We start from the raw sequence: 15,911 nt of genomic DNA, 5'->3' as shown, positions 1-15,911 counted from the left end.
CAAAATATGTTTCGTCCAAACTGATAGAGATCGCTTTGATGGTTTGTAAAGTAATACAAGCAAGTAGGTAGCATAAAATAATATCTCTTATCAAATTGTCATACAATCAACTTATTGATCAAATCCAATCATAAATATATTATAGTAGGTATGTGGGTCGTACCAAAACCAATAATCATGTTCAATATGATACTTGGGCATGTTACTATCTGTCTTTGAATATTTATGATAAGATTGACGTGTTATCTGTATATTGGTGATAAATAATCTTGAACATTGATAAAAGCATTGCAGTGCTCATTTTATGTTGTTGTGATGATGTTTATCCGGGGATGTTTTCCAAATATAAGTGGAATCTCAAAGGAATAAGTGCATCTAACTTCCGAAATGGCAGATCGAATCCAAATATCAGTAAGTAAGTTTTTTTTTAGTAATGTCCTCCCGATCGAATTTAGGCTACGGCGGCCAATCTCCTCAGAGATTAGAAATCTGCGCGGATGGGCACAGGTTCGTGAGCAAGCATAGATACACTCTATTCTTTCACTCTCGTAGCTCGATGGGACGGCAATCCGACACGATCGGAGAGAGAAGAAGCGTGGGTCGACGGTTTTTACGTGCTACTGAGAATTTCTTGACAGAAAAACCCAAGACCTGTTTTTGAACCCAGGACCTTGTTACCAACAGTCAAGGTAGCTATTCTTTAGCCTACTGAGACAGATAAAATGATCATATAAGTAGTTAGCTTAGACATTTAATTTCTAGAAAAATTAAATAAGTATAGGATATAGGTAGTACATTTCTTCATGTGTATGAGTGCTTCCGTAGCGATGCCGCCCCATCACCCATGCTTTCGACGGGCTTAGGCATGGTAAAGCAACGGGCCTTGCTAGATTTTAATTCATCTAAAAATCCTTTTAGATGAAGAGGGTCTTTCTAAAAGAGCCTTCTCTGTGCCCAGGGGCTCCTCCGTGGTCTAAGGAGGCCTTGTTCATAAGTCTGATGCTTGTAATCGTTTGACGGCTTGTCTTTGCACAGCACAATAGAAAACATACATAGGTACTTACTTTATACCTATATCTCCTTATTTTTTACCATTATGTTTCAGGACTATGTCTGGATAAAACCAGAAAAACAATCCGAATTTGATGTACCCATTGCTGTAAAAGTGCTCAATAGTTCTGGAGGTAAAATACAAGTGAGAGACGACAATGGCGAAGTATTCATCACAGCAGTTACTAATGTCATCAAACCACTACACTCGACCTCCATAACAAGTGTTGAAGACATGATAACCCTAGGTGAGCTTCAGGAACACACGATACTACGGAATCTGCAAATCCGGTACAGTCAGCAACTAATATATGTAAGTGCTATTTATTTTGTTACTATACCCTATCCGCAGAAGAAATTAGTATAGGGCTCTCTCTGTTACGTTTAATCCTGTACAAATGATAGAGGCAAAAATCTAATTGGGTGATAATCATTTTAAATCACCAACCACTCACAAAAGGAACTATGTTTCCTAATTGAATTTGGAACATGTTTGTGATTGGTTGGTAACTCTAAATGGTTAACACCCACTGTTGAGATTTTCGCCTCTAATTTGTAAGGGATTATGTAACAGAGTTGGCTACATTGTCTGTGGTGCTATACTAACTTCTTTCCGTGGATAGGGTATGTGATGCTAGCGACTTCGTTGGCGTGGATTCAAGTTTTTTGAAAATCCCGTCCTTTGATTATCAGGGACAAAAGTAGCCTCTGTCTATCCCCGGGATGCAAGCTATCTCTGTCGGTACTTACCAAATTTCGTCAAATCGGCCGAAACAATACGCAATTTCAAAAGTAAAGCTAAAAATACATACTTAATTACTGCATCGTTGTTTAGGGTTCCGTACCCGTAGGGTACCAACGGGACCGTATTACTAAGACTTAGCTCTCCATCCGCCCATCCGTCTGTTTGTCTGTCAGTGGGCTGCATCTCGCGACCCTAATAATTACCGCTATATAAAAACATCCAAAATGGCTGCCATGAAAATTTATAAAGAATTAGAAGTGTTATTTCTTTTACGGTGGTATGGAATCCTTCGTGTGCGAGTCCGACTCGCATTTGACCGATATTTTTTTGCAAACCATTCGGCCCATTTTCAGAGCATCGAGTAAGTAGGTGCAAAAAGTTTAACGCCAAAAATAAATAATGTAAGTAGCTACTAGCTAGGTTTTTATAGATAATCTTTTTAATTTCAGACTTATACAGGAACTATGTTAATAGCAATAAACCCTTACGAAATATTACCAATATACACAATGGATCAAATACACTTTTATCAAGATAGTAACGTAAGAGATATACCGCCTCACATATTCGCCATCGGAAATGACTCATACAGAGAATTATTAGAGACATCATCGAATCAATGCGTGGTAATAAGGTGCATATAATTTATAGCTTCCTTTGTTTGTATTAATTTTAAGTGAAATCTAAATAATTTTTAAATAGAATCCGTAGAGTAACAGATAGGTATTGATTTTTTTACAGTAGGAGACTAGAAATTTTTAAAGCTAAAATCTTTTTATTAGAGAAAGAAAAATGGTGAAGTTTTTATCACCAAAGGGTTTTTTTTTAAATTTATTTATTTATTACTTTATTTCACACAACACAAAGTAAACATTGAAAAAACACAATACAGGATCTTAATCTAATAACTGTAGCATGCAAAGGCGGCCTTATCGCTAAAGCGATCTCTTCCAGGCAACCTTTGAAGAAAGGAATCACGAAAGCACTGGTTGGTATATAGGTATAATATATATACCTATATACATTATACATATCTCTATAATATACTACATAATTATGTTTACATAGATAAATAATAGTTCTTCAAACGATTTTTGGAGGTGTTTAAGTTTGACACTGTTAGTGGTGAAAGAGTTACCATAGTATACCGTAAGGCTGTGTGGAGTCATAAGCTTATTGTCGGTGTTGGAGCGGAGGGAGAACGGATTGTTCTCACCAAGATAGGAAAACCGTTGTTTTAAGTATGATGGTGTTTGAGGGTTCTTCTTTCTTCCTGGGTTTCTTTTCCGCATTTAGATGTAGCCGTCCGTTGTACGTGGTGAGGCCCCTACCACTAAAGGTTTTGACAAATAATAGATAAGTCTTTGCTATTCCTTGAATCCATTTCAAAGCATCGCTCCCAAATGCGCATCTCGTTGGTAAGTTACTATACCATTTTGTTTATCTTCAGCGGAGAAAGTGGAGCTGGAAAGACTGAAAGCACTAAATTGCTTCTACAATACCTCGCAGCAGCAAGCGGTAAACATTCGTGGATCGAACAACAGATTCAAGAAACAAATCCTATATTAGAAGCTTTTGGAAACGCGAAAACTGTAAAAAATGATAATTCCTCACGATTCGGAAAATACATAAACATCTACTTTAGTTGCAAAGGAGTTATTGAAGGCGGAAACATTGATCAGTATTTGTTGGAAAAATCGCGAATCGTGGGACAAAATAAAGGAGAAAGAAATTACCACATATTTTATTCACTTGTAACAGGATTGTCTGCCGATGAAAAAAAGAGGTTGGAACTTGGGCAACCGGAAGATTACGGGTATCTCAACTCGGGAAATATGCTAACTTGTGATGGTCGCAATGATGCTCTTGAGTTTTCAGACATAAGATCCGCATTTAAGGTTCTTAGTTTTTCGGACAGCGATGTTTGGGATATATTCAGTCTTCTTGCTGCGATATTACATTTAGGAAACTTGAAATTCAAGTCTTTTAATATAAATAACATTGAATCTTCTGAAGTGGCAGATGCTGTCAATGCAAACAGGATATCGTCTCTCCTAGGAGTCAATAAAGCGAGGTTCTGTGAAGCACTAACCCGGAAAACATTAATCGCACATGGTGATAAAATTGTGTCTACCCTGTCAGTAGTGCAAGCAAAAGAGGGTCGCGATTCGCTAGTAAAAGCTATTTATGGCCACATTTTCGAATACGTAGTAGAAACGATAAACAAAACACTGCATAAAGATCAACAACTATCTAGTGGTTCAGTTGGAATACTGGATATTTTTGGTTTTGAGAACTTCGAGTCTAATAGTTTTGAACAACTGTGCATTAATTATGCCAATGAAAACTTGCAACAATTTTTCGTGAAACATATTTTCAAACTTGAACAAGAACAATACGAGAAGGAAGGGATAACGTGGACGAATATTAACTACGTTGATAACCAGGAAAATCTTGATCTTATAGGTCAGAAACCCATGAATTTGCTTTCTCTTATTGACGAAGAGTCAAGGTTTCCGAAAGGTACGGATCTCACGCTTGTCTCTAAACTACACAGTAATCACAGCAATAAAAACTGTTATATTACTCCGAAATCAACGCACGAACACAGATTTGGCGTAAAACACTTTGCCGGAGATGTGTTTTATGAAGTAAATGGTATGTATGATTTAAATTTTCTTCTTCAAACGTAAGTACCTACTTCATATTTTTTCCTAGTTTCGATGCTTACTATAATTAGATACATTTCAGGTTTTTTGGACAAAAACAGAGACATGTTGACTGCAGATGTTAAAGAGATGATATGGGATTCCAGTAATTCGTTTTTAAAAAAAATGTTTCCAACTGACACTGATACACCTCAAAGCGGAAGTCGGAAAGTTGTCTCTTTAAGTCATCAATTTAAGACTTCACTTGACGCGCTAATGAAGACCTTATATGGATGCCATCCATTCTTTGTTCGATGCATAAAACCTAACGAACTTAAAAAGCCTCGAGTATGTTTAAATTATTTATCAACCAATTCTTAAAATTATAAATTCTACTAGGTAATAGTTTTAACTATTCATATCTTTTAGATTTTGGATCGAGCTTTGTGTGTTCGGCAACTCAGATACGCAGGATTGATGGAGACTGCGAAGATCAGGCAGGCAGGTTATCCCATTCGATATTCGTACTCAGAGTTTGTGCACCGTTATCGACTCGTGACTCCTGGTATACCACCAGCAGAGAAAGCTGATTGCAAGAAAGCTTCTAAAATAATTTGCAGCAACGTTCTTAAGGATCCAGAATACCGATTGGGGCACACAAAAGTATTTCTCAAAGATCATCATGACACTTTATTAGAAGAACTGCGGCATAAGGTTTTAATAACAGCGGTGATAAAGGTACAAGCAAATGGTAGAAGGTTTATCTATCGTAACAGATATTTGCGACTAAAACATGCTGCCATTGTTGTTCAGAAGCATTTCCGAGCCCGTGGTTTCAGGCACAAGTTCCTGGTCATGAGAAGAGGATATCTACGTTTACAGGCTGTCATTAAATCAAAAGAACTTCGCAGAACTTTCATTAACTTAAAGCAGTTCTTTAAAAAACTTCAAGCGCAGTCCAGAGGTTACCTTATAAGAAGATTAGTCCACGAAAAGGGTCATATTATAAAAGCAAAACTACTACAATTACACAAAGATAAGGCAAATTATTCTGGCAATCTTAAAAGTGCCGAGGATGAATTCGAGAAGAAATTCACAGAATTTATAGCGTCGATTTGGATAGCTAAAGATGTAGTTGCTGAGAACGTACATAATACTACTGTTATAGATGACAGATACGTTGACGATGTTTTTGGCTTCTTGAAAGATACTGCAACTCCAGCTGGCACCGTGCGGGGAACTGGCTTTGGGATGGTAAATGATTTTTCATACTTATTTCAAATTTTGATTGAAATGCTTGTCAAAATCTTATAGAGAGTGGTAGTGGCAAACCCCTGCCAGACACCCTTAAACTTTAACAATTTTTAAAACTTTAAGAGTTTCTGGCAGGGGTTTGCCACCATAAGTGTCTGGCACGTAACGTGATTTCAAATACTATTCCGAAGAAAATATATAAAGCTTTATTCTTTGACGTAAGATTTTTTTACACCTTTAGTACCTGTTATCTCCCAAAGCCACTATGATCCAAACTTCATAGTCGTTGATCGTTCCAATCTGAGTTGGGGACAATATGCAGAGAAAATTGCAGCTCATACAAAATAACGAAGGTCTGGCATGCGCTGGCTCTTAGTGCATTATAGAATTATGTCAAAATTTACTGAGCAGCGTTAGTAAAATTTGAAATAGATGATTTATACAAATAAATTATTTTATAGCAATTTACCTTTATGATAATAGCGTGCATTCTTTTTTTAGACATCAACACCCAAGCCAGAATTATCAACCGTTATACCGTTACCACAAGGACCAGAGGAGGAACAATTTGATGAGTTTAACTTTAAAAAGTTTGCTGCCACATATTTCATAGGAAATACAAGCAATCAATATTCAAAAAAGCCATTGAAACATTCGCTTCTGGATTTACCCTCTCCGATTGACAAAATGGCATCACAAGCTATATGGATTACAATGTTGAGATTCATGGGAGATATGGCAGAACCTAAATATGTAGATGATAAAACAGATAATGTACCGGTCATGACAAAATTGTGTGACACAGTTGGACGAGCTTTCAAGAAGAGCAAAGAATTTGAAGTAAGCAACAGGTGAAATTCATAAATTAGCTTTCAATATTATTATTCATAACTAATGTATTTTACTTTTAGGAACTGATGCCAAAAGACTACTATCAAGGCAATAGTAAAATGATACAGAGAACTCTGAAACGGCAAACTAAATTAAATGATGAGTTTATGAAAAATTTGTTAAACGACGATTTGACGAATGAAATGTATAACACTTGGTTAAATTCTCGGCGTAGCACAAATTTAGAAAAACTTCATTTTATTATTGGCCACGGGATTATTAGGAAAGAATTGCGGTAAGTCTTGTAGGAAACTAATTATTAATATGTAGAAATTTCTTTAAGGATTTTCCATAAGATATAATGTTATGTAATTTCAGGGACGAAATTTTTGCACAGTTATGTAAACAACTTACAAATAATCCTTCAAAAGCATCTTATGCTCGAGGCTGGATATTGTTTTCCTTATGTGTCGGTTGTTTCCCACCTTCTGAAAGATTAATTAAATATCTGCGGTCATTTATTCGTGAAGGACCTCCTGGATACGCACCATATTGCGAGGGAAGACTTGTAAGAACATTTAAAAATGGGCCTCGAACTCAACCACCTAGCTGGTTAGAATTACAAGCTACTAAAACAAGGAACCCGATTTTATTAACCGTGACTCTAATGGACGAGTCAATGAAAACCGTTCAGTCTGATTCGGCCACTACAGCCGAAGAGGTTTGTCAACAAATAGGTGATAATATTGGATTGGCAGACTCATTTGGATTTTCATTGTACATAACATTATTTGACAAAGTGCTTTCATTGGGAAGTGAGGGAGAACATATTATGGATGCTGTATCTCAATGTGAGCAATTTGCTAAAGAACAAGGGACCTCTGAGAAACATGCCCCCTGGAGACTATTCTTCAGAAAAGAAGTTTTTACACCTTGGCATAATCCAGTGGACGATCCCGTGGCTACTAATTTAATATATCACCAAGTGGTCAAAGGCGTAAAGTTTGGGGAATACAGGTGTAGTTGTGAAAAGGATCTGGCAATTATAGCAGCACAACAACATTACATTGAATATGGACCGCGCATAGATCCAAACGTATTAAGAAAAGTTATTGTTAATTATATACCAAATCAATTTATACAGTCAAACGATGTAGCTCTGACGAAATGGGAACATCTTGTTACTAAAGCATTTGAAGCATCTTCATCTATACAGACATCAGTAGATCCTTTACGATGCAAAGAAGATATTGTTATATTTGCAAAGTTAAAATGGCCCATGATGTTCTCAAGGTTCTTTGAATCTATTAAACTAAAAGGTGAGACAATAAATAAGGATATTGTTATAATTGCAGTAAATTGGACTGGAATTTATATCGTTGATCAGTCCGAGCATATACTTCTCGAAATGTCATATCCTGAAGTCACTTATGTTGCCTATGACGATGAAAAAGACTACGACAATGTTGGAAGAGTAACTATTAAAACAATACAACAAGAAGAATTTGTATTCCAAAGCGTGGATGCGAGTGAGATGAGCTCACTTATCATATATCTCATGGATGGCTTGAAAAGACGTTCGATTTATGTTATAACACAAAGTGAGTCGCAAGGTTTTAGTGAAGCAGCATCATTTTTGCAATACAAAAAAGGCGAACTTATTACCCTTTTACAAGATGCTACCGGAGAAACATTAATGAATGCAACATGGGGTTATGGAGAATGCAACAAAAGGGAAGGACTCTTTCCTACCGAGCAAGTGTATATTTTACCAACATTGTCAATGCCTCCCGCTTCAATATTAGAAGTATTCAAAAAAGGATATATAAACAATAACGAAAAAATGAAATCAAAATATAACACAATACAAAGGAAGCGAATGCATACTTTAGAAAAATATGCAAAAGAACATTTTAGAGAAAATTATGATGGTAATTCTACAATATCAAGACATGCAACGCTAACTACTGCGAAAAGAGCTGTAGCGTGTGACCTTTGGGCCCATACTCGCGAACCAATGAGACAACCACTGCTGAAAAAAATTGTTAATGACGAAAAATTATCGAAAGCAGCAGTAGCGTCATTTTTTGCAATTCTAAAGTATATGGGTGATATGCCAAGTCCGAAAGCAAGATCAGTTACCGAATACACTGATGAAATATTTAGGTCAGCTATGTCAGAACCTAGTTTGCGAGATGAGATTTACTGTCAGATAATGAAGCAATTAACAAATAACAGGATACAGTTGAGTGAAGAAAGAGGGTGGGAATTGATGTGGCTTGTTACAGGTGTTTTTGCTTGCGGTCAAGTGTTGGTTAAAGAACTAGTCGAATTTTTAAAGACCAGACCCCATCCCATAGCCAAAGATTGCTTGAAACGGTTATTTAAGATACAAAGAGGTGGACCACGACTGTATGCTCCATACGTGGTGGAAGTTGAAGCAATTCAACACAGAAGTATGCAGATATATCACAAAGTTTATTTCCCTGACGATACCGACGAAGCATTTGAAGTTGATTCGTCCACAAAAGCGAGAGAACTTTGTGAGCAAATAACGGGGCGCTTAAATCTAAAAAACAGTGATGGATTTAGTCTTTTCGTGAAAATAGTAGACAAAGTATTTTCCGTCCCTGAAAGTTATTATTTCTTTGATTTCATTCATGAACTTGTGGAATGGATGAAGCAAACGCGCCCTGGCCGTTCAGGTATTAAATCACACTTCACAATTTTCAAATTCAAAATTAACGTTTTGTCATTGGATATTTTAGAGAATACCTACTAATTTAATATTTCTTAATTTCAGCGGGCAGTCAACTGCAAATGAGCTACCAAATATTTTTCATGAAAAAGCTCTGGATTAATACAGTGCCTGGAAAGGATAAGAATGCAGATCAAATATTCTACTTCCCTCAGGAATTGCCTAAATATTTGCGTGGCTATCACAAAACCTCCAAGCATGATTTATCTGAATTAGCTGCCCTTGTCTATAGAGCAAGATATGGTAATAACCAGTCCCTATTGCCCCAAATCACGCAAATGTTAGAAGAGTTCGTTCCATCGGATATGATAAGAATTCAGTCAAATTCAAACTGGAAGTCTGCAATTGCTACAGCATACTCAAAACATGGGCCTATGTCTGAGGAAGAGGCGAAGGAACGATTCTTGAAGAGAATCTACGAACTTCCAACATTTGGCACAGCCTTTTTTGAAGTGAAGCAAACTTCCGATCCATCATATCCTGAAATGGTTGTTATTGGCATTAATAAAAATGGAGTTAGCGTGATTCATCCGCAAAGTCGAGTAAGTATTTTAAAACTAGATAAGTAATATTATCCTACGTATTATAAAAATTAATGCATGCCTCGTTCATTTGATTGAGTAGACACTTTGTGCAGTTATCGTGGACACTTGCGTGAAGGTTTCTGATATAGTGCCATCAACATACAATGTGGCGTGCGAGTCGCATTGCGACGCCGCTGCCAAGCATTAATAATTTTAGTATAAAACTAGCTTATACTCGCGGCGTGGACTACACAAATTTCAAACCCCTATTTCACTCCCTTACGGGTTGAATTTTCAAAAGTCCTTTCTTAGTGGATGCCTACGTTATAATAGCTATCTGCATGCCAAATTTATTTCAGCCCGATCGGTCCAGTAGTTTGAGCTGTGCATTGATAGATCAGTCAGTCACTCAGTCACCTTTTTCTTTTATATATTTTGATGAAAAAATGAACCTGTTTTGTTCTGTTTTAGGATTTGTTAGTAACTTATCCATTTTCTCAAATTTCCAATTGGTCTTCGGGCAACACGTTTTTCCATATGACGATGGGAAGCTTCCTTCGTGGGATTAAGATCCTCTGCGAAACTTCGTTGGGATATAAAATGGATGACCTAATATCATCCTACATTTCTGTATTGCGTCAGGCAATGAAACAAAAACGAGCGATCTAAAACTTTAGAAAAATCATAACTTTGTTAAAATGTTGTTTGTTATTAAAAAAAGATAAGAGTTTTAATTGGAAATATTATTTTACCTATAATAAAATTGTGAATAGCACACAGGGGCAGCCCAGAAACATTTTTAGGGTTCCGTACCCAAAGATCACCGAAGATACTTAAGTCTCCCCTGTCCGATCTACTACCTACATATCTCGTGAACTGTAGGTAAGGTAAGGTAGGTAAAAGTTAAGAGTTGAAATTTTCTGTTGTTATATCAACAAATAAATAAAAAACCAAGACTGCGAATTTTAAAATGGCCGCCATGCAAATTAAAAAGTACATTATAGTCCATGCACAAGTTACTTATATTATTTTGTACAATGGTACGGAATCCTTTGCGTGCGAGTCTGAAGCCTCCGAGTCTTTGTCTTACTGTGACGATATCATAGGAGTCCCTATCATCGCGGTTTTGAAGTGCGTAGCTACAATTAGTAAGTATTATTGTTGTGTGAGTGTCTCACCACCACGTCTGACCACGTGCCCCCGCTCCCTCGCCTCCCGCCTTAGCACCGCGATTCCTGATACAACTCTTTATTCGCGGCGCTATTTTTATTTTTTATTCTCATATAAGTTATTGTCAGCCCTAGACTGCAATTGCAATCTCACCTGATGGTAAGTGATGTGCAGTCTATGATGGAAGGGGTAGGTATGACAATTTCATTAAACCCATCCCATACCCCTAATCGGTTTCTACACGGTATCGTACCGGGACACTAAATAGCTTGGCCACGGCCGAAGCCTCCCACCAGAAAAGACCATCCAATTTAGAAAATATAAATTCCCAAATGCCCTTGTTCCTAGGAGGTCATCAAGGCTCGACAAGGTACAAACCGGTCAAGTGCGAGTCGGACCCGCACACAAAGGGTTCCATACCAGCGTATCTAAAAGGAACTAGATAAATTACCAGGGTCAAAAAGGCTAGAACCCAGAGCCGTAACCACAGAGTACATTGAATATACGGTCTGGCCTCTGGGTCTAATTGATTGCCATTTGATTTACAAATGGCAATCACGACCCAGAGGCCAGACCGCAGACGAAACAATCAAAAGTCAAAAAATGATTACCGAGTAACCAAGGAGTAACCACTTACCACCTTTTATTCTGTGCTTTTATTTCTGGTCGGTGCTTACCACGTTTTTTGGTGATTATTAATTGAGATTAAAAAGTTTAATATTAATAATATTATTTTGTTTTTATCTTTCGTTTCCAAATAATTAATTACGAAACGCATCTTATAAATAACCGCAGCATTTTAATACGAATTTTAAAGATGAATTCGGATGATCCTAAGATTGCATTAGAGGATGGCTTGGATGTGGGGTTTGTATTAATCTTACCTACAATAAAATAAGTACCTATAATTATATTTTAGAATGTAATCAATATTTAGCTTTAAAATATAATAAAGTTATAGTTACCTTAGCATCTCTAACCTGTATTTTCAGACAACTATGCACAACTGGCTCAATATTGCATATCAATCAAGATTATGAAGATCTAGATTTTGTAGAAGAAATAGAGAATAGTGAATCATGTATCTTGAAAAATATTAGATCTGATTATGTTGGAGAACCAGTGAAATGTTTTGAAGAATTTTCTAAACATTTTAGGTCCTTAGATGATAATGGTTATGTAAAAAAAAAGATTTTAGAGGAAGGGGGAGGGGTTCCCTTGAATAAGGAATGCACAGTGTCTGTGGCTTTTACAGGATATTGGGAAAATGAACTTGAGCCATTTTACTTTACAAAATCTACTAAACCTTTGGTAAGAATATTATATTCATTTTCATAATTAAAAGGTAGGTAAGCTTGTTAGGCATTGCTCTCTTAACAATACTATCGAAATTGCTCTGGTAACCATAAACATTCCTGTGCTCATTGAGCCGGCAGGGATTATTCGGGACGATGGCAAGAGACCTGATGGATTGACGCTGGTTCTCTGGGAACAGGGACAGGCGCTAATGTGGGATGCAATGTGCGTTGACACATTGGCCCAGTGTCATATCAGGGTGACAGCATCAAGACCGGGAGCCGCAGCAGAAATGGCTGAAAACGGCAAGTGGGGCAAGTATACCTGTCTTATCAAGAGTTACATTTTTGTTCAATTTGCTGTGGAGACTTTTATGGGGCATTACACTGCGATTAATAGCCTCATCTGGTGACAGAAGGGCTGCCTCATTTTTTGCACAACGTATCAGGCTAGCTGTCTAGCGCGAAAATGCAGCCAGAAATCTTGGCACCCTTCCACGCGGGCATGATTTGTATAGTAATAAGATAAGGCTAGCTTTAAGTTTTATTGAAATATTTTCATTTAAAAAAAAATTAAAAATTCATTATTGATATCTTTTAACCCAGGGATACTGTTTGAAAGAGGCTACTTTTTACATAAGTACTGTAGAAATGCATCATCAAAAGCTATGCAATAGTTACTGTTGGTAATAGAATGACTCATCATTGCAGATAAAGTATAAAACCACTCAAGTACAACTTCAACAGCACTTTCTGACAGGGACAACACAAATTCTATTAAATATTAAGGCATAATAATATTTCAATAGTTAAATAAATCCAATTGATTCCTGTGTTGATGATAGCCAATGAAATTAGCTGTTGTATAGAAGCACGTGTTACTTTGCGAAAATCCATGAAATACAATGAACCAAAAGTTTAATTTGCTATAATCTGCTGAAACAGGTTGAATATTTTTAGTACAACATGCAGCATGCGACATGCACTGACTACCCTCCCACTGATAAACATGCAGGAAAATGCAGTCACTAGGCAAGCAATACGTAGCACCACACAAATCCCAAAACACACTTGACGCACGGTTCACCCTGACACCGGAGCATCCTCAGGAGGTGTAGACCTTACAATCCACAAATGCAAATTTGCACAATTGGTTCATTGTATAAATGAAATTAGCAATAAATAAGTAAAACATAAATTTTTCTTCTTTTTCAGGTAGTAAATCTCAATGAAAATGGTTTATTACCAGGCATTCAAATGGCCATAGAATCCATGTTAGTAGGTGAACTGGCAGTGTTCCGTTTATCCCATCATGTTATGTATGGGAAATTGGGGGTCCCACCACGGGTAAAACCTGAATCAGATTGCATCTTCTACGTACAGTTAATAAAAAGCATTATTAATCCAAAAGATGGGTAAGCTAAGCCTTATTTGTATATAACACAATTCTTTTATACATCCAAACACAATATTATATATAAAAGGAAAAGGTGACTTGACTGTTGAATTTGGCATGCAGATAGTTATCTATACTAATATTATAAATGCGAAAGTGTGTCTGTCTGCTAGCTTTTCACGGCTCAACCGTTCAACCGATTTTGACGAAATTTGGTACAGAGGTAGCTTGCAACCCGGGGAAGGACATAGGCTACTTTTTATCCTGGAAAATTTTAGTTTTGAAGAGTTACCACAGGACTTTTAAAAAGCTAAACCCACGCGTACGAAGTCGCGGGCATCAGCTAGTAGTATTTTAACATAGACATCTGCTAAGAAAGGATTTTTAAAAAATTCAATCAAATAGGAATTTGAAATTTGTGTAGTCCACGTGGACGAAGACGCGGGTATAAGCTAGCGTAGACTGCGTATTATAAAAAAATAATCGTCATCATCATTTCAATCTATCATCAGCCGACTACTGATCATTGGTCACCTCTCAAAATGAGAGTGATGGGTTTAAGACATAGTCCATCAAACTGTCTAGATGCATATTGGCTTACGTCACACACCCTTGAGAACATCATGGAGAACTTTCAGGTGTGCAGGTTTCCCTACAATGTTTTCCTTGATGTTAAAGCAAGTGATATTTACATGCAACAACTGAAACATGTGTGGAAAGGAGTGTGTCCAGGGTTGAACCCAGATCCGTGATTAACCACTAGACTGTCTTAGTATTAAAATATTGATGACAATTATTGTTTATTTTAATATTTATTTAGAGCTAGATATAGATTTTGTTGTTTTAGTACTAAAAATCTAAATATATAAAGGGAAAAGTGACTGACTGATCTATCAACGCACAGCACTACTGGACGGATCGGGTTGAAATTTGGCATACATATAGCTATTATGACATAGGCATTCAGTAAAGGATTTTTAAAAATTCAACCCCTAAGGGATTGAAATTGGGGGTTGAAATTTTTATAGTCCATGCGGACAGTCGCGAGCAAGCTAGTATTTATTTAGTCTTGAACTGTGTCTATGTGTTTTATGTACAACTGAATTATTGTAATTTCAGGGAAATTGATTTTAAGGAGCCTAACATGTTTGAGAGAGTTCGCAATAAAGCAACAATGTTATACAGTTCAGGTGCAACATTATTTAAAACAAAAAATTATCCAGCTGCAATACAGCTGTTTAAGAAAAGTGTTAATATGCTCCATAAATGCAGACTTGCTGATGAGAATGAGGAAAACAAACAAGTTAAACTATTGATAAAGTTATATATCAATTTAGCAATAAGCTACAATAAAACTAAACAACCATTGAAAGCATGCATAGCATGTAATGAACTGAATAGGTTGAACAGTGTGTGGAATAATCCAAAGGTTCTCTTCCAGAATGCAAAGGCCCTTAGAATGATTGGTCAGTTTGATGAAGCCCAACGGAGACTTACAAGAGCTTTGAAACTTAATCCAAATAATGACGAATTGTTAGAAGAAATGGCATTAATCAATAGATTAAGAGACTCCTACAGTCAGACCAGTCTAGTAGCAAGTAGAATTATAGACTCTATGCCTCATGTAATTACTGATGAGTTCAAAACTGAGGTAGATAGCTTGATTAAAAGCTTTAAAGAGAATGTTAATATTTGTAAACTGACTTTGCCAGGAAATCTAAATTCAGCAGAAATGGAGTACATTAAAGAAGCTTGTCTCAGGGAGAATCTGTTTTGTAATAAAGTACAGAAAGATTATTTACTAGATAAAGATGAAAATAATATAGAAGCAAATACAGAGTTCTTCACATAGCTTTTTACAGATTTTTTTTTACAATAAAAATCAAATCATAACTAAGTTTTTGTACTCATTTCTATAATATGACCTGCCACTTCTTTCATCATGATCAACCCATCGCCGGCTCACTACAGAGCACGGGTCTCCTCTCAGAGTGAGAAGGGTTTTGGCCATAGTCTACCATGCTGGCCAAGTGCGGATTGGCAGACTTCACACACCTTTGAGAATATTATGGAGAACTCTCAGGCATGCAGGTTTCCTCACGATGTTTTCCTTCACCGTTAAAGCAAGTGATATTTTAATTACTTAAAAACGCACAACTCCGAAAAGTTAGAGGTGCGTGCCCGGGATCGAACCCCCGACCTCTGATTGGAAGGCGGACGTCCTAACCACTAGGCTACCA

At 36.8% G+C, this 15,911-nt stretch overlaps 2 protein-coding genes across 2 annotated transcripts; both read left to right on the top strand.

Annotated features, from left to right (window-relative positions):
* Positions 1 to 86: 86 nt before the first annotated feature.
* LOC117997193 (myosin-VIIa-like) lies at positions 87 to 10,544 on the top strand. Its single transcript, XM_034985392.2, has 11 exons — positions 87 to 411; positions 1,106 to 1,363; positions 2,245 to 2,429; positions 3,246 to 4,453; positions 4,547 to 4,791; positions 4,873 to 5,697; positions 6,199 to 6,537; positions 6,609 to 6,823; positions 6,907 to 9,233; positions 9,332 to 9,828; positions 10,282 to 10,544. Exons 1-11 carry the CDS (start codon positions 388 to 390, stop codon positions 10,477 to 10,479), a joined length of 6,321 nt encoding a protein of 2,106 aa, XP_034841283.1. The 5' UTR covers positions 87 to 387; the 3' UTR covers positions 10,480 to 10,544.
* Positions 10,545 to 11,588: 1,044 nt separating this feature from the next.
* On the top strand, positions 11,589 to 15,568 carry LOC117997215 (inactive peptidyl-prolyl cis-trans isomerase shutdown-like). Its single transcript, XM_034985458.2, has 4 exons — positions 11,589 to 11,847; positions 11,973 to 12,291; positions 13,491 to 13,690; positions 14,791 to 15,568. Exons 1-4 carry the CDS (start codon positions 11,798 to 11,800, stop codon positions 15,521 to 15,523), a joined length of 1,302 nt encoding a protein of 433 aa, XP_034841349.1. The 5' UTR covers positions 11,589 to 11,797; the 3' UTR covers positions 15,524 to 15,568.
* The last annotated feature ends 343 nt before the right edge of the window (positions 15,569 to 15,911 follow it).

This window comes from Maniola hyperantus, chromosome 1 (genome assembly GCF_902806685.2).
Source record: "Maniola hyperantus chromosome 1, iAphHyp1.2, whole genome shotgun sequence".
NCBI classification, from domain to species: domain Eukaryota; kingdom Metazoa; phylum Arthropoda; class Insecta; order Lepidoptera; family Nymphalidae; genus Maniola; species Maniola hyperantus.
The sequence above is the reverse complement of the archived record's forward strand: the minus strand, read 5'-3'. Positions and strand labels throughout refer to the sequence as shown.

Bases quoted from the DNA above. Each gene is read 5' to 3' on its own strand.
- LOC117997215 (XM_034985458.2), top strand. From the start codon at position 11,798: ATGAATTCGGATGATCCTAAGATTGCATTAGAGGATGGCTTGGATGTG. The intron at 12,292-13,490 runs GTAAGAATATTA...CTTCTTTTTCAG, and splicing joins CAAAATCTACTAAACCTTTG to GTAGTAAATCTCAATGAAAA. The intron at 13,691-14,790 runs GTAAGCTAAGCC...TTGTAATTTCAG, and splicing joins ATTATTAATCCAAAAGATGG to GGAAATTGATTTTAAGGAGC.
- LOC117997193 (XM_034985392.2), top strand. From the start codon at position 388: ATGGCAGATCGAATCCAAATATCA. The intron at 6,824-6,906 runs GTAAGTCTTGTA...ATGTAATTTCAG, and splicing joins ATTATTAGGAAAGAATTGCG to GGACGAAATTTTTGCACAGT. The intron at 9,829-10,281 runs GTAAGTATTTTA...GTTCTGTTTTAG, and splicing joins TGATTCATCCGCAAAGTCGA to GATTTGTTAGTAACTTATCC.